The sequence below is a fragment of the Lepus europaeus genome, chromosome 15 (assembly GCF_033115175.1).
Source record: "Lepus europaeus isolate LE1 chromosome 15, mLepTim1.pri, whole genome shotgun sequence".
In the NCBI taxonomy this organism is placed as follows: Eukaryota; Metazoa; Chordata; class Mammalia; order Lagomorpha; family Leporidae; genus Lepus; species Lepus europaeus.
The window spans coordinates 42,635,100-42,658,266 of record NC_084841.1 but is presented as its reverse complement, the minus strand read 5'-3'; the positions used below and the strand labels follow the sequence as shown (position 1 = coordinate 42,658,266).

The 23,167-nt window shown below is 39.7% G+C and overlaps 1 protein-coding gene across 1 annotated transcript in view; it reads right to left on the bottom strand.

Moving 5' to 3' along the window:
• MTREX (Mtr4 exosome RNA helicase) overlaps nt 1-23,167 on the bottom strand; it is a 111,460-nt gene that overhangs the window by 58,186 nt on the left and 30,107 nt on the right. The window contains exons 10-15 of the mRNA XM_062211916.1: nt 22,505-22,607; nt 20,339-20,470; nt 18,865-18,944; nt 16,803-16,913; nt 13,586-13,687; nt 11,965-12,090 (exon numbers count right to left, since the gene is read on the bottom strand). Coding sequence (XP_062067900.1) covers nt 11,965-12,090; nt 13,586-13,687; nt 16,803-16,913; nt 18,865-18,944; nt 20,339-20,470; nt 22,505-22,607 — 654 coding nt within the window. The remainder of the gene's footprint in view (nt 1-11,964; nt 12,091-13,585; nt 13,688-16,802; nt 16,914-18,864; nt 18,945-20,338; nt 20,471-22,504; nt 22,608-23,167) is intronic.

Below are 23,167 nucleotides of genomic sequence, written 5' to 3'. Positions count from 1 at the left end.
CCAGGCCACAGTAGAGAGTTGGACTGGAAAAGAAGCAACTGGGACAGAACTGGAGCCCCAACCGGGACTAGAACCCGGGGTGCCGGTGCCACAGGTGGAGGATTAGCCAAGTGAGCCACGGTGCCAGCCAATTTTCTTTCCAATTTATTCACCATGCCACAGCCAAATCAATATTCCTTAGTATACTTTCAGTGTGATACACTTCCGTATTCAGCAATAACATATGGCTACATGAAACCCTTGGAGATATCCAAATGAATTTAGGACTTTAGACCAAAGTTTGTTTCATTTTTTTCCTTTGAAATACAATGGAAAACAATAATGCAGAGACGTGTATTGTTTAAAGCCTTTATTAGGTACCTACATAACACATAAAGAAGTAAAGTGTATCAGATGTGACATAAAGTATATTGCTAGCTAAAGATGGTGGTAAAAAAAAAAAAGTCTGAACGATACTGAGGTTCAAAGCTAAACATCCAATTCATCAATCAAGGTAATGAATTTGAATTCACTACTCTCCTCCATATATATCCACACAAATCCCTTGTTTCAGCAAAAGATCAGACCTCAAATACACACTAATTCTTGTTCTAAATCCTGTCCTTTCTTGAAATAGTCTTTATAGCTCTATAAGTCAAAATACAACTCCTTACCCTGACTCTGGCCCTCAAAAATCAACCCCCTCTAGGTCTATTTCTTCCATAAAGCCTTAAACCACAATCATCTAGTACAGTCACCTCAAATTTCCCTTAACTCATATTCTAGCACTGAGCCATATGTTTTCACTTTCTATTCTATGCATATATGTAAATAGACTCTAAGTTTAAAAACAGTCACCTGAGGACTTGGCATATGCCAATCACAGTACTAAATATTTTCTTTTTTGAAGATTTATATATGTTTTTGAGAGGCAGAGGCAGAGAGACAGAGAGAGTCTTCCATCTGCTGGTTCACTCCCCTGATGGCCACAACGACTAGAGCTGTGCCAATCTGAAGCCAGGAGCCAGGAGCTTCCTCCAGGTCTCCCACATGGGTTCAGGAGTCCAAGGACTTGGACCATCTTCTACTGCTTTCTCAGGCCATACCAGAGTTGTATCAGAAGTAGAACATCCAGGACTGGAACCAGTGCCCATATGGGATGCCGGCACTGCAGACTGGGACTTTGACCTACTGTGCCACAGCGCTGGCCCCTGTACTAAATACTTTAAAAACTCTATCTTCAGGGACAGTGCTGTGGCATAGTGGGTAAAGCCACTGCCTGCAGTGCCAGCATCCCATATGGGCACTGATTAAGAGTTCCAGCTGCTCCTCTTCCAATCCAGCTCTCTAACATGGCCTGGGAAAGCAGTAGAAGGCCCAAGTTCTTGGGCCCCTGCAGCTGCATGGGAGACGCAGAGGAAGCTCCTGACTCCTGATCAGTGCAGCTCCAGCCATTGCAACCAATTGGGGAGTGAACCTTCAGATGGAAGACTTCTCTGTCTGCCTTTCCTTCTCCAACTCTTTCAAATAAATAAATTCAATAAATAAATCTTTAAAAAAATATATATCTTCCACTGTTTGTCAGTCTTTTGTGTAAGATCAAATGTACTAAATCTTGAATTCACAACATTTGTAACAAGTTGGCCCTTTGCTGTTATATCTGTGTTTCTAGACATTTCTTTTACTGAGACTTAAAATGTGTTTTCCTCTAGAACTTTTTTGAAGTACTTAAAAAATTACAGGCAAATGGGGCCAGCATTATGGCACAGTGGGTTAAGCCACCAACTGCAACATTAGCATTTCACATGGGCACTGCTTTGAGTCCTGGCTGCTCCACTTCTGATCCAGTGCCCTACTAATGTGCATGGGAAAGCAGCAGAAAATGGCCCAAGTACTTGGGACCCTGTACCCACGAGGGAGATCCAGAAGCTCCTGACCCCTGGCTTCAGATAGGGCCAGCTCTGGTTGTTGTGGCCATTTGGAAAATGAACCAGCAGATAGAAGATCTCACTCTCTCTGTAACTCTGAATTTCAAATAAATAAATAAATGTTAAAAAAAAAAAGCCTAATAAAAGGGTCACCTAAAATTCAACTAGAACAAAATAGGCAACCAATGATAAGTAAAGATTGTATGCAAACTTTGAATATGTCTTGGTAAACTTTGAAAGATTCTCTTAGAGGTCAAGTTCTTTAAAAAAAAAAAAAAATTAAGATCAAAAGAGCCAAACAAATCAATTTGTAAATCAGCTTTTGAAATTTTCTGTAAATTCTAATATAACTCCTTACATGCTGGAATGCATGATTTAATGAGTAGTTTTAAAAACTGTCGGTTTAAATTTTTTTTGCATTATGAACCATTAAGCTAGAAATAAAGAAACACAGAAATATGGAGTCTACTCAATTCTCAAAAAAAGGCCTCTTAACTCATTAATTTTGAGAAATAAGGATATTCTTCTGAAAGATATTCCCTTCAATTTTTTTTCCCAAAAGATTTATTTATTTGAAACACTGAGTTAGAGAGAGAGAGAGAGACAGAGACAGACAGACAGGGGTCATCCATCCTCTGGTTCTTTCCCTAGATGGCTGCAGCAACAAGAGCTAGGCCATACCAAATCCAGGAGCCAGAAGCATCCTTTGGGTCTCCCACATGGGTGCAGGGGCCCAAGCACTTGAGCTCGTATGCTGCTTTCCTGTCATATCAGAAGGGAGCTGGATTGGAAGTGTAGCAACTGGGACTTGCACCAGCACCATGAGGGATGCCGGAGTTGCAGGAAGCAACTTAACCTACTGTGCCACAGCACTAGCCCCTAATTTAATTTTCATTATCCTTAATCTGGTTCATTATTGAAAAGAACATACCAGTGACCAGAGCACCACACTACTAGAATGAGCAATTAATTTACTACTGCAAGAAACCAGTTAATTTTATCACTTTATAAATTACAGAATTGGCTTTATATATTGAAAAACCAATAATGACATTTACTCAAAGTACTGTAATATTTATATATTCTTTTGACTATCTACATACTATACTGGAAAACATGTTTCTTAAGGTTATGCTAGTGGAATATTAAATATCTCTTCACTGCTAAAGAACAAAAGATACATTCACCAGTCTTTCTGGAAGGATGCTAATCACATACTTTCCTAACAACTCAACTTTTCATTTGAACAAACATTATAATGAATGATACAGGGTGAGTTCTGAGATGATGGAGTAGGGAGGGAGCTTACTGCTCTAGTATAGAAGATAGTTTTTAAAAAAGTGGAGAAAGTGCAGTCTCAGGGAAGAGTTAGAGAGAAAACAGCAGAGGAAACTCTACGCAAATTAGAGGGACACAGTGAACCTACGTAGAGGGCGTGGACTCCCACAACTCAGAATTACAGCTGCCAACAGCCTACATACCAGCATTGGAAAAGTGAGGTGAGACCAGATCGCAATAGCCCAAGCCACTGGTGCTAAAGCTGCAGGAAGCGCCTAGAGGGAACCCAGCTTAGAGTCCAGTAGCAGATAAGAAAACTAGAGGAGGGAAAAAAAAAAAAAAAAGGAAGGACATGTTTCTCTCTCCCAGACCCCTTTATAACAGTGTTCTGTAACAAGTCAACAGAGCAGGCACCATTTTGGACCTAAGTAAAGCTGCGCCACCTTGTGTCTGCATCCAGCAACTAGCTGAATGGAGACTCCTGACTCTGGTGAGATGAATTAACAAGGGCTGGGAGCTCGTGACAGAAATAAATGCAAACATCTACAACCAACTTATATTTGACCAAGGAGCTAAAACCAATCCCTGGAGCAAGGACAGTCTATTCAACAAATGGTGCTGGGAAAACTGGATTTCCACATTCAGAAGTATGAAGCAAGACCCCAACCTTACACCTTACACAAAAATCCACTCAACACTCAACATGGATTAAAGATCTAAATCTATGACCCAATACCATCAAATTATTGGACAACATTGGGGAAACCCTGCAAGACTGGCACAGGCAGAGTTCTTGGAAAAGACCCCAGAGGCAAAGGCAGTCAATGCCAAAATTAACAAATGGGATTACATCAAATTGACAAGTTTCTGTATGGCAAAAGAAACACTCAGGAAACTGAAAGCAACCAACAGAATGGGAAGAATTATTTGCAAACTATGCAACTGATAAAGGATTAATAACCAGAATATACAAAGAGACCAAGAAACTCTGTAACAACAAAACAAACAAGCCAGTGAAGAAATTGGCAAAGAACTTAAACAGACATTTTTCAAAAGAGGAAATCCAAATGGTCAACAGGCACATGAAAAAATGTTCAGGATCACTAGCTGTCAGGGAAATGCAAATCAAAACCACAATAAGGTTTCACCTCACCCCGGTTAGAATGGCTTTCATACAGAAATCAACAAACAACAAATGCTGATGAGGATGTAGGGAAAAAGGTACCCAATTCACTGCTGGTGGGAATGTAAACTGGTAAAGCCACGATGGAAGACAGTATGGAAATACCTCAGAAATCTGAATACAGACCTACCATATGACCCAGCCAATCCACTCCTGGGAATTTATCCAAGGGAAATGAAATTAGTAAACAAAAGAGTTATCTGCGCCTCCATGTTTATTGCAGCTCAACTGACAATAGCTAAGACATGGAATCAACCTATATGCCCGACAACCAAAGACTCGATAAAGAAATTATGGGAGACCTGGAAGAAGTTCCTAGCTCCTGGCTTCAGATGGGTGCAGCTCCGGCCGTTGCGGCCATCTCGAGAGTGAGCCAGCGGTTGGAAGACCTCTCTCTCTCTCTAGCTCTAGCTCTCTCTATAACTATCTTTCAAATAAATAAGATAAATCAAAATAAAAAAAAAAAGAAAATTAATCTTAATGGGAATAGGAGAGAGAAGAAAAGGAGGAGTGGGAGTGTGGGTGGTAGGGCGGGTATGGTGGGAATAACTATATTCTTAAAGTTGTACTTATGAAATTTGTATTCCTTAAAAAATAAATTTAAAAAAGATGAGTGATATAAAAATATAAGCTAACATAAAGCATATATAAATATATAGAAGCTCACATCAAGCACACTAAAAACATACTAAAAGAACAAACCTATGTCAAATTCTGTTTCAGCTAATAAAAGTAAAAATTCTAATAATTTAAGAATAATGCATTAAAATAATCCATTAAAGACAAACAAAAGGTACAGGTTATTGCTACAATAGCAGGACTGAAAAAGTTATGTAGGTTTCTATAATTCTCTTTTAAAAATTAGATGACCCAGGGGCCAGTGCAGTAGCACAGCAAGTTAAGGTGCTTCTTGCAACTCTAACATCCCATTTAAGAGTGCTGGTTCAAGTTCTGGCTTTTTTTTTTTTTTTTTTTTTTTGACAGGCAGAGTGGATAGTGAGAGAGAGAGAGAGACAGAGAGAAAGGTCTTCCTTTGCCGTTGGTTCACCCTCCAATGGCCGCCGCAGCTGCGGCCGGTGCACCGCACTGATCCGAAGGCAAGAGCCAGGTGCTTCTCCTGGTCTCCCATGAGGGTGCAGGGCCCAAGCACTTGGGCCATCCTCCACTGCCCTCCCGGGCCATAGCAGAGAGCTGGCCTGGAAGAGGGGCAACCGGGACAGAATCCAGCGCCCCGACCGGGACTAGAACCTGGTGTGCTGGTGCTGCAAGGTGGAGGATTAGCCTATTGAGCCGCAGCGCTGGCCAAGTCCTGGCTATTCTAATTCCCATCTAGCTCCCCTCTAATGCACCTGGGAAGGCAGTAGAAAATGATCAAAGTGCTAGAACCCATTACCCATGTGTGAGAACTGGATGGCGTTCCTGGCTTCTGCTTTGGCCTGGCCAACGTTCAGCTGCTGCAGTCATTTGGGAAGTGAGCTATTGGGTCAAAAATCTCTTTCTCTCTCTCATTCTGCCTTTCCAATAAGCAAATGAATAAATAATTAATAAAATTGGGATTTGTAGCCATGGTTCTGTGGCTTAAGCACCTACAGCAACATCCCATATCAGAGTGCTAATTAGAATCCTGGCTGCTCTGCTTCTGATCTAGCTCCCTGATAATGCCTCTGCGGAATCAGCAAAGACAGCCTAAGTATTTGGGTCCCTGTCACCCACTCCTGGTTGAGACCTGCCCAGCCCTTGGTCATTACAGCCATTTGGGGAGTGAATCAGCAGATGGAAGCTTTCTGTGTCTCTCCTCTCTGTCACTCTGCCTTTCAAATAAATAAATATATCTTAAATATAAAAATTAAAAAATCAGTCAAAACAGAGAAGGAAAATACTAAAATATTTTGCATTCAAAATTATGTAACACGCCGGTGCCGCGGCTCAATAGGCTAATCCTCCGCCTTGCGGTGCCAACACACCGGGTTCTAGTCCCGGTCGGGGCACCGGATTCTGTCCCGGTTGCCCCTCTTCCAGGCCAGCTCTCTGCTGTGGCCCGGGAGTGCAGTGGAGGATGGCCCAAGTGCTTGGGCCCTGCACCCCATGGGGGACCAGGAGAAGCACTTGACTCCTACCATCGGATCAGTGCGGTGCGCTGGCTGCAGCGCACCGGCCGCGGTGGCCATTGGAGGGTGAACCAACAGCAAAGGAAGACCTTTCTCTCTGTCTTTCTCACTGTCCACTCTGCCTGTCAAAAAGAAAAAAATTATGTAACACTCAAATACATAAATATGCGTGCAAGTACTGACATATTGAAAAACACTATAGGAGCCGGCACTGTGGCATAGCAGGTAAAGCGCTGCCTCCAGTGCTGGCATCCCACATGAGCGCCAGTTTGAGTCCTGGCTGCTCTACTTCCAATCCAGCTTTCTGCTATGGGCTGGGAAAGCAGTGGAAGACAGCCCAAGTGCTTGGGCCCCTGCACCCTTGTGGAGACACAGAGGAAGCTCCTGGCTTCACATCGGCGCAGCTCTGGCCATTGTGGCCAACTGGGGAGTAAACCAGCAAATGAAGGACCTCTCTTTCTTTCTCTCTCTGTGTAACTCTTTCAATAAATAAATAAATCTTAAAAACAAAAAACAAAAAAAAAACCCACTATAAATATGAACACATAGCTTGCCATCTTTCTAAAACCACGAATAAGGAAAAATTATTAAATATGACATACATATCTGAATTATACTAAAGTATAAAGTATATCTATCTGGTCTACATACAAAGTGACTCTGAAGAAGTTATATATTTTAATTTTTTCCTGAGAAAATAACTTTTAATACTTATTACTAGGGCTAGCGCTGCGGTACAGCAGGTTAAGCCACCATCTGCAGCATCAGCATCCCATATGGGTGCTGGTTCTGAGCCCCAGCTGCTCAACGTCTGATGCAGCTCCCTGCTATTGTGCCTTGAAAAGCAGTGGAAGATGGCTCAAGTGCTTGGGCCCCTCCATCCATGTGGGAGACCCATAAGAAGCTCCTGGCTCTGATCTAGCCCAGCCCTGGCCATGTGGGGAGTGAACCAGTGGATAGCTGATCTCTCTTTTTTTCAGTCTCTCTTTCTCTCTCTTTGTAATGCTGCTTTTCAAATAAATAAATACATCTTTAAAATAAAGACTTATTACTTAGGGGTGAATATCAATTATTTTTGCTTACAAGAAAATAAAATAGGAACGGCATTGTGGCATAGTAGGCTAAGCCACCGCTTGCAGTTCCAGCATCCCAAATGGGTGCCGGTTCAAGTCCCGGCTGCTCTACTTCCAATCCACTCTCTGCTATGGCCTGGGAAAACAGTAGAAGATGGCCCAAGTGCTTGGGCCCCTGCACCTGCATGAGAGACCTGGAAGAAGTTCCCGGCTCCTGGCTTCGGATTGGCGTAGCTCTGTCCGTTGCAACCATCTGGAGAGTGAGCTAGTGGATGGAGGACCTTTCTCTCTCTCTGCCTCTGCCTCTCTGTAACTCTTTCCAATAAATAAATAAAATCTTTTAAATAAATAGAGTACTTCTATCATTAAAGTTTCCTTAAAAAGAAAAAAAATACATTTGACATTATAATACATTGATTTAGTTCATGTACTCTACTAAAAGTATCAAAGAATAAACTTCTATCATATCAAATCGAATTTGAGCTAATCATTGAGAAATCTATTTCAAGGAGTACAAAGAAACAGTACAGCATGGTAATTAGGAGTATGGCCTTTGAAGTCAAACTATCTGAGTTCAAAGTAGGATTTGCCACTTCACAATGTAACTCTGGACAAACTATTTAACCTCTGCATGCCTTATCTGTTTATAAAAAGGGGATAACAACCGTAATTATTATTAATGAATGCCAGTAATTATCATAATTCACTTTAGTGACATGTTGAAAATTCTGAGTATTAGTTACTATAGCTATTGAAGAACTTGCCTATAATTTGGTATTTTTTTTTTTTTCAAAGATTTGTTTGTTTGAAAGGCAGAGCTAGAGAGAGAGAGAGAGAGAGAGAGAGATCTTCCATCTGCCAGTTCACTACCCAAACGGCTACAACACTCAGGGCTAGGCCAGGCCAAAGCCAGGAGTCATGAACTGCATCCAGGTCTCCCACGTGGGTACAGGAGCCAGAGGACTTGGGTCATCCTCTGCTGCTTTCCCAGACACACTAGCAGAGAGCCATATCAGAAGTAGAGCAGCCAGGACTCAAACCAGTGCCCATATGAGATGCTGGTGTCACAGATGGTGGCTTAACCCACTGTACCACAAAGGCGGCTCCATTTGCCTGTAATTTGTTAAATGATAGTAACCCTACTTAAATGTTCTAGAAGAAAACACACTGTAAGTCTCAATAAAAGAAATGTCTAGAAACAAATACACCAGCAAATACTACATCCTCTAATCAGTTAAGTTACATAATATTCAAAGCAAAATGCTCCACTTCACACACACTATGATGGTTAGAAATAAAAAAAGACAGCTAATGATCTTGTTCAGTGGGAAAGTAAGATGGCTCAGCTGCTGAGAAATATAGTGTGGCAGTTCCATAAAAGTTTAAATATAGAATTATAGTATGACCCAGCAGTTCCACTCCTGGGTACATACCCTAGACAAAAGAAAATATTCACACAAAAAGTTACATGTTCATAGCAGCGTTAGTCCAAAAGAGCCAAAAAAGAGAACAATCCAAAAGTCCATCTATTGATGAATGAGTAGATAAAATGTGGTAGAATCATACAATTGGAATATCACTTATTGACACAAAGGAATGAAATTTGGACACATTATAACACAGATGAAACTTGAAAACATCATATCAAGTGAGAAAAACAAAAGCAAGACACAACAGGCCATACATTGTGAGTCTATGTAAATGAAATGTCCAGAGCAGGTAAATCAATAGGGATATAAAATATGTTAGTAGTTGTCTGGGGCTTGGGGCAGAGGTGGGGCTGATTTTGGGAGGAACCAGGAGTGACTTAATGGATACAGAGTTTATTTTTTGTCTGATGAAATGTCCTAAAACTGACTTGTGAAACTGATAACTGAATACATTTAGGATCATGGAAATGTGTAAACTGCATGATAAGTGAATAACTCAATAAAGCTATTTAAAACGCTATTTTTTTTTTTTTTTTGGACAGGCACAGTGGACAGTGAGAGAGAGAGAGAGAGAGAGAGAGAGAGAGAGAAAGGTCTTCCTTTGCCGTTGGTTCACCCTCCAATGGCTGCTGCGGCCGGCGCACCGCGCTGATCCAAAGCCAGGAGCCAGGTGCTTCTCCTGGCCTCCCATGCGGGTGCAGGGCCCAAGCACTTGGGCCATCCTCCACTGCACTCCCTGGCCACAGCAGAGAGCTGGACTGGAAGAGGAGCAACTGGGACAGAATCCAGCATCCCGACCGGGACTAGAACCCAGGGTGCCAGCGCCGCAGGCAGAGGATTAGCCTATTGAGCTGCGGCGCCAGCCTAAAATGCTATTTTAAAAATGAAATGAAAGATGATATAACATTAAACTTATAGGCTAACAAATTCAAATGTGAATTAAATGGAATAAGAGTTCTGTATTAAGGGAATCAGATGCTGTCATTAAAATATTACTTCCTATAAACTGGCAAATGGATTCCATTCTTTCTACATACAGTGCACAAAGAAAAAAATAATGCAAATATATTTGCCACAATTCAAAAAAAGAGTAATACAAGTTTTTAGCCTGTAACTTTGCTTTCCATGATTCACTAATGTTTTATGGACCCTTAAAAATAGGTTTCTAAGTGTTAATCTTTAAAACTGAAAAGAAAATACCATATGATCACTATGAATATGTACAGGTAAGCTTTGTTTTTAACTCATATACACCTCTATTATTAAATTCTCTTTGAAAGAGACAGAGGCAAAGAGAATAGAGATGTTCCTTCTATTCACTGGTTCACCTTCCAAATGCCTGCAGCAGCCAACGCAGAAACCAGTAGCCCAGAACTCTTATCTGGGCCTTCCACATGGGTGGAAGTACTTGAGCCATCACCTGTTATCTTCCAGGGTGCTCATTAGCAGGAAACGACACCTGGAAGAGGAGCATGGACTCTAGCCTAGGCACTCTGATATAGGATGCATGTATCCTAAGCAGCATTTAAACTACTGCATTAAACACTGCCCCAACCTTTACCCATTTTTGCTTCAGCACACCAGGTTTCCCGCAACTGTTTCTCAAATTCTCCCATGTAATTTCCAAGAAACAGCAGCTGAACACAGTCTATTTCACAGATATTGACCTAAATGTGTCTAAATGCTCTGAAGCTTCATTTTAAGTAATAAGCTTGCAATTAATTTTGGTTTTAGTCGATGTTTCCTAATTTATTAACAGTTTTCTCCAGAGATTTCTTTAATGAATTTTTACTAAATACAGAAAAGAAAGAAAAAAAGTAGGACAAACTTCCTTAAGAAACTCTTCAAAAACAAAACAAAAATAAAAAATGGGTATTTGGCACAGCATTTAAGATGCCTGCATTCCACATTGGAGTGTCTGCCTTGAAGTCCCGGCTCCATTTCTGAGAACAGTTTCCAGTTAATGGGCACCCTGGGATGCAGCAGATGACGGCTCATGTTCTCGCGTCCCTGACACCTACAGGGGAGACCTGGATTAAGTTCCAAGCTCCTGGTTTTGTCTTGGCCTGGCCCTGTCTGTTGTAGGCATTTGGAAACTGTAACAGCAGATGGAAGAGCTCTCTTTCTATGCCTGTCAAAAATTTTTTAAAATATGAACAAAGCAAAATTAAAAATCCTAGACCATCCCAAAACTCAAACATTAAGGGAGCAAAATAAAATGCTAACTTTAATAAGGCTTAAAATACAGTTAGGATAATCAGTGCAGAGAACTAGAAAGGTAGACTGCTAATTTTTTTTACTGTTATTTGGACTTGCAAAGGTAGAGGAAGCTGACTACCCAGAACACTGACAACATGTGCTCTACTTCTTTCTATGACAGGCAAAGAGCAACTCCTGCAGCAGAGGGCCCAGATAAAGAAGAGGGTAAAGTAAACAAATCTTCTGTCTCTGGGGATCTTCATGGTCCAGTTCTATGAACTGCTCTTCACCTATTAAGCAGGATACAAGATACAGTGTTTTTTAGATTTATTTATTTGAAAGTCAGAGTTGCAGAGAGTGACAGAGAAATCTTCCATCCACTGTTCACTTCCCAAATGGCTGCAAAGGCTGAGAGTGGGCTGTCTAAAGCCAGAAGCCAGGAGCTTTTCTGTGTCTCCTTTGTGGGTATAGGGGCCCAAGGATTTAAGCTATCTTCTGCTGCTTTCCCAAACCCATTAGCAGGGAGCTAGATTTCAAGTGGAGCAGCTGGGACTTGAACTAGCACCCACATGGGATGCTGGCATCACAGAAGGTAGCTTTTCCGGCTACACCACAGCACCAGGCCCAAGTTATCAATATGTTAAAGAGTCACCTTCTACCTTCCCAAGGCCACAGACTTCAGTAAATTAGCTCATCTACACAGAAGGAATCTGAAGTGACACAATTAATTTCAACCTGAGTCCTAACTTATATTTTCGGAATTTTTGGTAAAGTGCCAGAAGTTACCTTAAGTAGCTGCTTTCCAATTGTTGGGCTCATCTTTTCATCTACCATCAGAATTACAATTCCTCTGTCATCCATTCCTCTCCTTCCAGCACGACCAGACATCTGAATGTATTCACCAGACGAAATCTGGACAAACATAATTAATATGCAGAGTTTAGGAAAAAATCTGGTAAAAATATATTCTTAATTTTCTTTGTTAGTAAAATTCACAAGTATAAACTATATATCCCAAGAAAGGGAACATGACTGAAAACAATATGAACTTTAAGAAGACTTTTAAAATCACAAAAAAAGTCAAACAAATGAGAATAATGTTCAAAACGCAATTTTAGCTCCAAAGCCAAGCCAATTACTGTCAATTTGTGCTTTCAAATACACCATAGCTTCTAAGAAATACTGGCTAATTTAAATGACACAAAAAGAAATACTTTTGAACTCAATATTCTAGGAAACAGCAAAGTCTAAGAAAGCAAACAATTACCCCAACCCAACTAGGTATCAATTGCAACCTGATCATGATTAACTATCTTTATCAGAAAAATGAGACTAATTTGAACTACATTTTACCCTGGGTAAAGTTTTTCTGTAAGTGTGTGTACTTTTCACCTGTGGAAAGCATCCACATTGGTTATTTTACAAAATAAATAAATAAAAGAAAAGAAACAAAACTAACTCAAGAAAAGAACCATTATGCTATAAGAAGGCATACTACTCATGGCATCAAAAAACAAGGCATTTGAAACAAGGCCAGATCAAAGAAGGCACTAGAAAAAATTAACCTTAAAAAGATCAGAAAAGAATGTTTGAAAAGGCAGTCTCATAAAATCTCAATAGCATCTCAGGACATCATTACTCTGTTGCACATTACTTTTAAATGTTACGGTTATGATCTTGAATCATGAAGGAAAAAGGTTGCTTCACATATTTCAATTATCCTTACTCCTACCCCAGGATCTATGTACCATCCACAAAAGGACAAAGAATGACTAAAAGCAAGTAAAATCACAAAAGATTTACTTATTTTATTTCATTAAGCAATTTTAAATTGAAATATTATGAACAGTAAAAACATAGTTTAAAACAAAAACATTTTTAGCTGCTTTCCAATTAAAAATCATATTCTACATAAATTAATCTTCTAATTTAAAAAAAGTGGTAGAGAATTACTGAAGACTGTGTAAACACTTCTAACATAAAGCATTTTGTCAGTTTACTCATTTCTCTTTTATACAGTGTCCAACACATTCTAAAATAAAACAAATCAAGAAAAATGCTTTGCCTCTGAGTTCCACTAGGGGTATTTTTCACGGTTTGGATGACTAGTAATTGCTGCTAAAAATTTCTCTAAGTATAAAAGAATGACCATGTTCAAGGATAAAAGATAAAGTAAAGGATTACTTATAATTTTCACCAAATGCCAGACTATGGTGAATTTCTGGTTTGTACTAGATACTAACTAGAAATTTTTCTTCCATCACCACAGAGACACTGAGACTGAAAGAGAAGTAGCTCTCATCCCCAAATTTTTTGAGCACCACATCTTTAAGTGTGTGGGACTGCAAGGCATCCATGATCCAAAGTTATGTTAGGTAAAACTATTTCAATATATTAATTTACTTACCCATCGGAAATCCTTTCCATCAAATTTACGGGCATTTGTAAATAAAACAGTTCTAGCTGGCATATTAATTCCCATAGCAAAAGTTTCTGTGGCAAACAAGGCCTAAAATAAATAAATATATAATTAAACACGTATTTTAAGCTGGAAAGCTAGCTTTTCAATTTTCAAGCATAGATAAATGCATCATTAATTTTTTAAAAAAGATTGATTTTTATTTGAAAACCAGAGTTACACAGAGAGAGGGTAACACACAGAGAAAGACAACTTCCATCCTCTGGTTCACTCCCTAAATGGCAGCAACAGCTGGGGCTGGGCCACTTCAAAGCCAGAAGTATGGAACTCTGTGTGGGTGGCAATGATCCAAGCATGAAGACCATCTTCAACTGCTTTCCCAGATGCATTAGCAAGGAGCTGGATAGGGAGCAAAGCAGCTGCCACTTGACCTGGGGATCCCATATCAGATGAAAGCAGTACAACTGACTAACCTGCTGCGCCACAACACCGGCCTCTCATTATTTTAAAAGAGTAATTGACAGTGAAAATTTTTTTGAGATAACATTTTTTACATTATAGTGAAAGGCTTAATGTTCCACTAAATAAAGACCATAGTTGAACAGGAAAATAAGCAAGTGCTATAAACACCTAGACCCTACAAAAATTAAAGACAATACGGAAGCCGGCACCGCAGCTCAATAGGCTAATCCTCCGCCTGCGGCGCCAGCACCCTGGGTTCTAGTTCCGGATAGGGCTCCGGATTCTGTCCCGGTTGCTTCTCCTCCAGGCCAGCTCTCTACTGTGGCCCGGGAGTGCAGTGGAGGATGGCCCAAGTGCTTGGGCCCTGCACCCGCATGGGAGACCAGGAGAAGCATCTGATTCCTGGCTTCGGATTGGCGTGCGCCGGCTGTAGCGGCCATTTGGGGGGGTGAACCAACAGAAAAGGAAGACCCTTCGCCGGCGCCGTGGCTCAACAGGCTAATCCTCCGCCTGCGGCGCCAGCACACCGGGTTCTAGTCCTGGTCGGGGCACCGATCCTGTCCCGGTTGCCCCTCTTCCAGGCCAGCTCTCTGCTGTGGCCCGGGAGTGCAGTGCAGGATGGCCCAAGTCCTTGGGCCCTGCACCCCATGGGAGACCAGGAGAAGCACCTGGCTCCTGCCATCGGATCAGCGCGGTGCGCCGGCCGCAGCGCGCCTACCGTGGCGGCCATTGGAGGGTGAACCAACGGCAAAAGGAAGACCTTTCTCTCTGTCTCTCTCTCACTGTCCACTCTGCCTGTCAAAAATAAAAAAATAAATAAATAAATAAAATAAAATAAAATAAAATAAAATAAAAAGAAAAGGAAGACCTTTCTCTCGGTCTCTCTAACTCTGCCTGTCCAAAAAAAAAAAAAAGACAATATGGCATTCCCAAATGAATTTCAGTATTTTGTATATAAACTTATTTAAAAATATTTAATGTCCCTTGATCCCAGAAATTTTTTTAATTCCAGGAAAGTAATCTTTCTTAAAATCCAATGGTGTTAGATGGGAAAGAATACAACTGGTCTACTGAACAAGGCCATAGAATATTTTTCTAAGCAAATTTCCTGGCTTCTGCAATTTTGGAGACTACTTTACCATCAAGATCTCTGACGGGATATCAGAATCAATGTCTCATTAAGTTCATTTCTAAGACAAAAACAGTGGTTTAGGCACACAAATATATCTGTAAAAGTCACTATTTTGGTTCAGTAAAGGGGAAGGATGGTTTTCTTTTTTTTTTATTAACTATACGTACAACTGTTCTACTCATTTTTTCAAAGTTTTTTTTTTTTAAAGACTTATTTATTTACTTGAAAGAGTTACAGAGAGAGAGGAGAGGAAGAGATAGAGATAGATAGAGAGAGAGAGAGAGAGAGGTCTTCCATCCGAGGGTTCACTCCCCAATTGGCCACAACAGCTGGAGCTGTGCCAATCCAAACTAAGGAGCCAGGAGACCCCTCTGGGTCTCCCATGCAGGTGCAGGGGCCCAAGGACTTGGGCCATCTTCTACTGCTTTCCCAGGCCATAGTAGAGAGTTGGATCAGAAAAGGAGCAACCGTGTCTCAAATTGGCGCCGGTATGGAAATGCCAGACTGCAGGTGGTGGCTTTACCTGATACGCCACAGCACCGGCCCCCAAAGATCTTTTTTTTTTTTTAATTTGAGAGGCAGAGAGCAAGCAAAAGAGGATGCACTCCTCCCAAACACCCCCAATCCACCATCTACTTCCCACTCCCCAAATGCTTGTAGCAGCTGGGCTTGGGCCAGGCTAAAGCTGACAGCCAGGAACCCAATCCAAGTCTCCCACATAGGTGGTGGGGACCCAATCATTGAAGCCATTACCTGTTTTCCTCAAAGGGTCTGCATCAGCAGGAAGCCATAATCAAGAGTGAATCTAAAATTCAAATCCAGGTACTAGGATAGGGGATGTCAGCATCTTAACCACTAGGGCAAATGCCTGTCCCCTCACTCCTATTTTTTTAAAAAGATCCTTTAAAAGTGAGACTCAGAAAAATTTACAATCTAGAAGCAAACACTAACAAGGACTTGCCAGGACCCAGGTAGAAATATTGACCATTTCTTTATCAACAAAGTAACCCAAATACGTTCTTCAGAATGAGTAAAATTCACTTAAATATTTTGTTGAGGTTCTCATGATAAATAGCTCATGATTTTTAAGCAAACTAATTATAACATATATATCTAAAATATGATTACATTTTAAAGTTGCTTCCCAATTTTAGTATCCCACTTCTGGGTACAGACATCAATGTCATTTTTGTTTTTATATTAAATCAAATGCTCCTTGGTTTAAATTAGAACAACCTAAGAACTCTTGCCTAAGTCTAACAAGTAATTTCCTCACCTCACCTTCTTTAACCCTTTTAATCTGTAATGTAAAAAGAAGTTCATTTATCAAATTAACTCCAAAACTAATAATTAGACATTCTTTCAAAATTACACCACATCCAATATGTTACCACTTCTTAATTTTAAGAAAAGTAACAAATTATTATTTTACTTAACACTCCAAATTTTAGGAAGCATAACACTATACATTAAAATGAAGTTTATTACCTAAATCATTCCAGGCAATATAGCTAAATAAATACACACAAAGCTGCTTATAAACAAAGTTATCCATAATTTTCAAAATGTTCATGCAATTCTGGATCATAATAAATAAAAATAAAATCATACCTTTATCAATCCTTCTGAGAAAAGAATCTCTATGGTTTCTTTCAAAATAGGAAGTAAACCACCATGGTGAATACCAATTCCTCGCTTCAAAAGAGGAAGTACATGTTCAACCTGTGATGTGGGAGTAACATTTAGTTTATAATCATATGAAGAAAAGTTATTTTTAAAATGTTAAATTAGCCAAATTAAGAAAAATAGTTAAGAAACTATTCATAAGACCTTTTTCAATACAAGCAAAACCCAAACCCATATCCCTACAGATTATTATATTCAAAATATATTACAATTTAACAAGTTTTCTGTAATAGGAATAGAATGTTTCAAAATAAATTTTACAATGCTATCTCAAATTTTCCAGCACCTCTCTGTCTCCTTCAAAACAATTACAATCTACGAGGGCACTGTCTGTATATGTACAAAATGAACTTAAGACACTGCAACAGAGAACAAACAAAAACAACTACAACACCTATTTAACATAAATATGTACTTCATCTAAAACCAAACGAATTACTCAAGAGTTCATTCTCATTAAACTCTATCAAATATCATGAACTATCCATTAGAAGTGTGCTAGGATAACAAAGATGGATAGACATGGCTCAACCCTTAAGGAATAATAAAACTTAACTTCAGTTAGAAAGGAAAACTGCAAAACATCCTAAACTAAATGCTATTTACACATTTTAAATTTTATTTTATTTATGCAAGAGGCAGAGAGACAGAGAGCTCCCACATGTGGGTTTACTCCTCACACACCCATAACAGCAGGGGATGGGCATGGTCGAAGTTGGAAGCCAGGAACTCCAATCAGGTCTCCCATGTGAGTGGCAGGGACACAAGTACTTGAGCCATCACCTGATGTTACCCAGAATATATAGGAAGCTAGAATTTCGAGTGGAGTGGGACTTGAATTCTGGGATTAGAGAGGCCAAGTGCCATCTTCACTACTAGGCCTAAAGCCTGCTTCTAAATACTGTTTTAAATGCCAAACAATATGCTACTGCAGTCTTATCCCTTAGAAGTCAAAGCATTCATTTTTAAAGCTGAGTATGACCTCTTGATTACTCTGTTCACAGAACAAAGCTTTCATATATTAGAACAGTCTAAAGCAGTAGTTCTTAGCTTAGGTTACAAAGTAGAATCACCTGGGGAGTTTATAAAATATTGTAAATACTATAACATACACCAGATTAAATTAGAACCTTTGGAAGTGGCGTCCAACTATCAGCATAATTTAGAATTCCTGGGGCTGGTGCTGTGGCGTAGTGGGTAAAGCCGCCGCCTGCAGTTCTGGCATCCCATATGGGTGCCAGTTCAAGTCACAGATGCTCCACTTCCCACCTAGCTCTCTGCTATGGCCTGGGAAAGCAGTAGAAGCTGGTCCAAGTCCTTGGGCCCGTGTATCCCCGTGGGAGACCCAGAAGAAGCTCCTAGCTTTGGATTGATGCAGCTCCGGCTGTTGCAGCCAATTAGGGAGTGAACCAGTGGATGGAAGACCTCTCTCGCTCTGTGTAACTCTGACTTTCATATAAATAAATAAGTTTAAAAAAAAAAAAAAAAAGAATTCCCAGGAAATTCCATCAAAGGATAAAAACACTGGATTAAAGCGAAGTGGAAGCTAAATTCCTCATGAAATATGTTTTATTCTTCAATGAAATAAACTAAAGTTACTATTTCAGTGCATATGTTATAGTATAAACTGAAATTAAAACTATGCAATGAAACAGTACAATACAACAAAATTAAAAAATGCAAAGTGAATATATGCCATCTTTTAATATCCACTTTGCGGGCCCCTTCTTTTCTTCCCTGGCCTCTTGCCAGGAGGAGGCTTGCTGTAGCCCTGCGCCTCCAGGGTGCATGGCCTTTGGGCCATGTGCTCCAGCTTCCTGGCCTAGATGCTCATCCACATAGCTGGTTCCTGGTGCTCGGTATGAACCCAGATTCACCTCTCTCTCTTAAATAAAGCTCTCACTCTCCTATACATCTTTCCCACTAAATAAAAGCTTAAAACGTTAAAAAAAAAAAATCCACTTTGCTTGCTATTCCAAAAACTCACCTGAGGGAGCTTTTTATCTTCATCGGATAAGCAGTCAATTGCATTACTGAATACTTCCTCAACCATTTTCTTCTCCTCATCTAAGGAAATTGAAGAATACATAAAATATAATTTGTCAGTGGTACAAAACTTCACACATTACAAAAAATCTATACAGAGTAAATGTAAAACGTCAGTATTTCAGATCATCAAAAAAAAAAGGCCGGCGCCATGGCTCAACAGGCTAATCCTCCGCCTTGCGGCGCCGGCACACTGGGTTCTAGTCCCGGTCGGGGTGCCGGATTCTATCCCGGTTGCCCCTCTTCCAGGCCAGCTCTCTGCTATGGCCTGGGAAGGCAGTGGAGGATGGCCCAAGTGCTTGGGCCCTGCACCCGCATGGGAGACCAGGAGAAGCACCTGGCTCCTGGCTTCGGATCAGTGCGATGCGCTGGCCGCAGCGGCCATTGGACGGTGAACCAACGGCAAAAAGGAAGACCTTTCTCTCTGTCTCTCTCTCACTAGCCACTCTGCCTGTCTAAATAAATAAATAAAATTATTAAAAAAAAAAATTATAGGACACAGAAACAATTTTTACCCACAATTTGCTACAGAGGAAAGTGAATCTTAGTAATCAGCACTGCTATTAACCCATGCTCTTCACTGTCATACTGTGTCTATCAGATACCAGGCACTCAGCAAACACGTGTTAAATCAATCAATATGTAAACCTGCAACTTTAGCATATTCAGCACTGGTAGTTATGAGAAAACATTTTGAAGCAGTGCCAATTCAGTCAAAAAAAGAGGGAAAAAAAAAACCTTCCATAAAATATTACTGGTTGTAGGAAGCTAGGGTTGTCTACCCTTTGATAGTTTTACTCATGGAAAAAGTAAAAATTAACTTGAAAATGCATAGAAAAAGAACACAATACAACTAAAATTTGATTCTGGATAAGTCAAGATATTTACTTCTCTCTGCACAGGATGACAAAAGTAGCAGAACTGAGACAATCAGGCTGGGTTTCAGCACACTGCAATTCTTGGCCCAGGCTGTGTACTGTCTTGCTGTGTGCCGTTAAGTGAGTTATATTTATTGTTAATGTATAGGAATAATTTATTAACTTGTTATAAATTTTACTACTTTGAAAATACAGCATAGTTAGAAAAAGGGGAGATTTATTGAAAGTGGTCTAACTAGGAGACCCATCCTTAAGAAGCTGTAGAGAAAACCATAATAACTAAGAAGTTTATGATAAAAGAGGATGAAAAGACAAGATTCCCATGCTTCTCAGTAGGGTTCTGTAGATTTGACACACAACAATATACATATTATCTTTAACAGAAGACAAGAGAAAAAAGGATCCCTTAAAGCTTTTACAAGTGTACTGAGTACCTACTATTATAAATGTAAAATGAACCGCATATCTTAGTGATACACATTATGAGAAATATTTTATACACATTGACATTAAAGCTGTACAGAAATTATGCAATACCTGTGTTGAAGTCTAATTTGGTCATCTGAAGTGCATAGGCCTCACAATCTTTCTTACTAAAACTGAAAATAATTACAGGTTGAAAATTTCTTTCCATAATCATCTTCACAATCTTGAACACATTTGATGGCCCTACAAAAATAGTAGATAAACAATATCCAATAATTAATTCAAAATGGAATGTAGACCTAAATCTAAAAAGCAGAAACTATAAAACTCCTAAAAGCAAAACAGTAAATTTTCATACCAGAAGCAACAAAGAAAATAAGTCAGATTTCATCAAAATTACAAACTTCTGTGGCTATAATAAACCCTAATCCACAGAATGAAAAAAAAATTTGCAAATCACCTATCTGATAAGAGTCTAGTATCTAGAATATATAAAGAACTCTGACAACTCAAGAACAAAAAATCCAATTTAAAAATGCATAGGGGTGGGCATTTGACCTAGTGGTTAAGCTGCAGACTGGACTACCCATTTCCATTAATAGGGTGCCTAGGTTCAAGTCCTGTCTCTGTTCCCAAAACCAGCTTACAATTAATGTGCCTCCTGAAAGCCAGTAGGTGGTAAGTTAAGTAGTTGGATCCTCTTGCCAACCACAATGCAGAACTGGGTAGAGTTCTAAGTTCCTGACTTCAGTCTAGTCTTGCCCAGCTCTTGCAGGCATTGGAAGAGGAGCAAACCAATAAATGGGAACTCTTTAGATGTCTGTCTCTGTCTCCTTCTACTTGTTTCTCTGCCACACAAGTTTCAGGGGGGTGGAAAAAGGACAAAGGATTTGAATACACATTTCTACAAGAAGATGTATTGATGGGCAACAAGCATGATGAGCTAAAGATGCTCAACATCATTAGCAACCAGGGAAAAATAAATCAACGCCATACTGAAATACCACTTCACACTCTCTAGGATGACTATAATTAAACAATCATATAATAGTATCAGAAAGGATATGTAGAAAATTGGAACCTTCAAATATTTCTAATGGAAATGTTTGGTAGTCACTTAGAAAATAATTTGACAATTTCTCAAAAGGTTAAACAGACTTTCATGTGACTCAGCAATTCTACTCCTTTAATTACTCCACACAGGAGAAGAAAAAACACATATTCACAGAAAAACTTGTGGTATATGCATGTATGTTTATAGCAACATTATTCATAACAGTCAAAAATTGGAAACAGTCAAAATGTCCATTAGAGGAAAGTGGAGAAATAAAATGTAATATATCCCATAAAATGGAATAATATTTGAACACAGAAAACAATAAAGCATTGACATACAGCATGACATGGATGGACCTTGAAAACATGGTTAAATGAAAAAATCCAGTCACAAAAACCATGATATATTAGGCTTACTTATGCATGAAATGCCCAGAAAAGGCAAGTTCATAGAGGCAAAAAGTAGACCAGTAGTTGTCTAACTTTGGGAATAAGGAAAAAGGCCACAGGAAAAAGGGAAATGAATGCTAATATTTACCAGACTTCTTTCAGATTGATGAAAATATTTTGGAATTAGTAGTGATGGCTGGGATCGGCGCTGTGGCGCAGTGAGTTAACACCCTGGCCTGAAGTGCCAGCATCCCATATGGGTGCTGGTTCAAGACCCAGCTGCTTCTCTTCCAATCCAGCTCCCTGCTATGGCCTGGGAAAGCAGTGGAAGACGGCCCAAGTGCTTGGGCCCCTGCACCCACGTGGGAGACCCATAAGAAACTCCTGGCTCCTGGCTTCAGATCGGCACAGCTCCAGCCATTGTGGCCATCTGGGGAATGAACCATAGGATGGAAGACCTTCCTCTCTCTCTGCCTCTCCTCTCAGTGTAACTCTAACTTTCAAATAAATAAATAAATCTTTAAAAAAAAAAAAAAAGTAGATGGCTGTACAACACTGTGAAATTCTAAAAAATGTCACGGCATATGAACCTAAATAAAAAGTTTAACTGTAGCTATGGTTATACAATGCTGTGAATATACTAAAAACCACTGAATTGTATAATTTATGTCATACAGAAAAAAGAGAACAACCTTTATTCACCCAGTTTGATCACATACCATCTAGACTATACAGCTGCCTGAGGAAAAAAACTATAAGACAAAAAAGGTCAGAGGAATTTGAATATACAATTTACATTTAAAATTTTCTGAGAACAAGGTTTCAACTTACCTTTTGTTCCTCCTTTCCGTCCTTTCTGGTCTCCTTTGGCCAAGTCACCTGCATCTCGAAGCACTTGCATTGCAGTATTAAAATTATCTTCTCTGAAATCACCCTGGAATCACAGATATTTTTTTCTATGTAACTTCATTAATAGTTCATCATAACTCAAAAGATTTTTACAGGTAACAAAGCTTCCTCAAATAATTTAATATAATAATAATGGTTAACAGGTCACTAACAACTCAAAGTGATCTGTGGTAAGTGGTAGTAAAAACTGATAAAAATAAAAGTGGAAACAAGCAAACCATAAGAATTATCTGAATTATGTCCAGTACCCTACTCTCTGGGCATTTTATTTTATAATTTTATGTATTCATTTATTAATTTTTCATTTATTTGAAAGAGAGAGAGAGATCATATTCACTGATTCACTCCCCAAATACCCACAACACCCTGGACTGGGCTAGGCCAAAGCCAGGATGCTGGAATGCCCATCCATCTCTCTCATGTGGGTGGCAGAGACCCAAGTATCTGAGCCATCACCTGTTATTTGCCAGGGCACTTAGTAACTGGAAGCTACATAAAAAGCAGAGGCAGGACTCAAACCCTGGCATTCTAACAGGGGAAGCCTGCATCTCAAGCAGCAGCTTAACCACTGTGCTACAACATCCA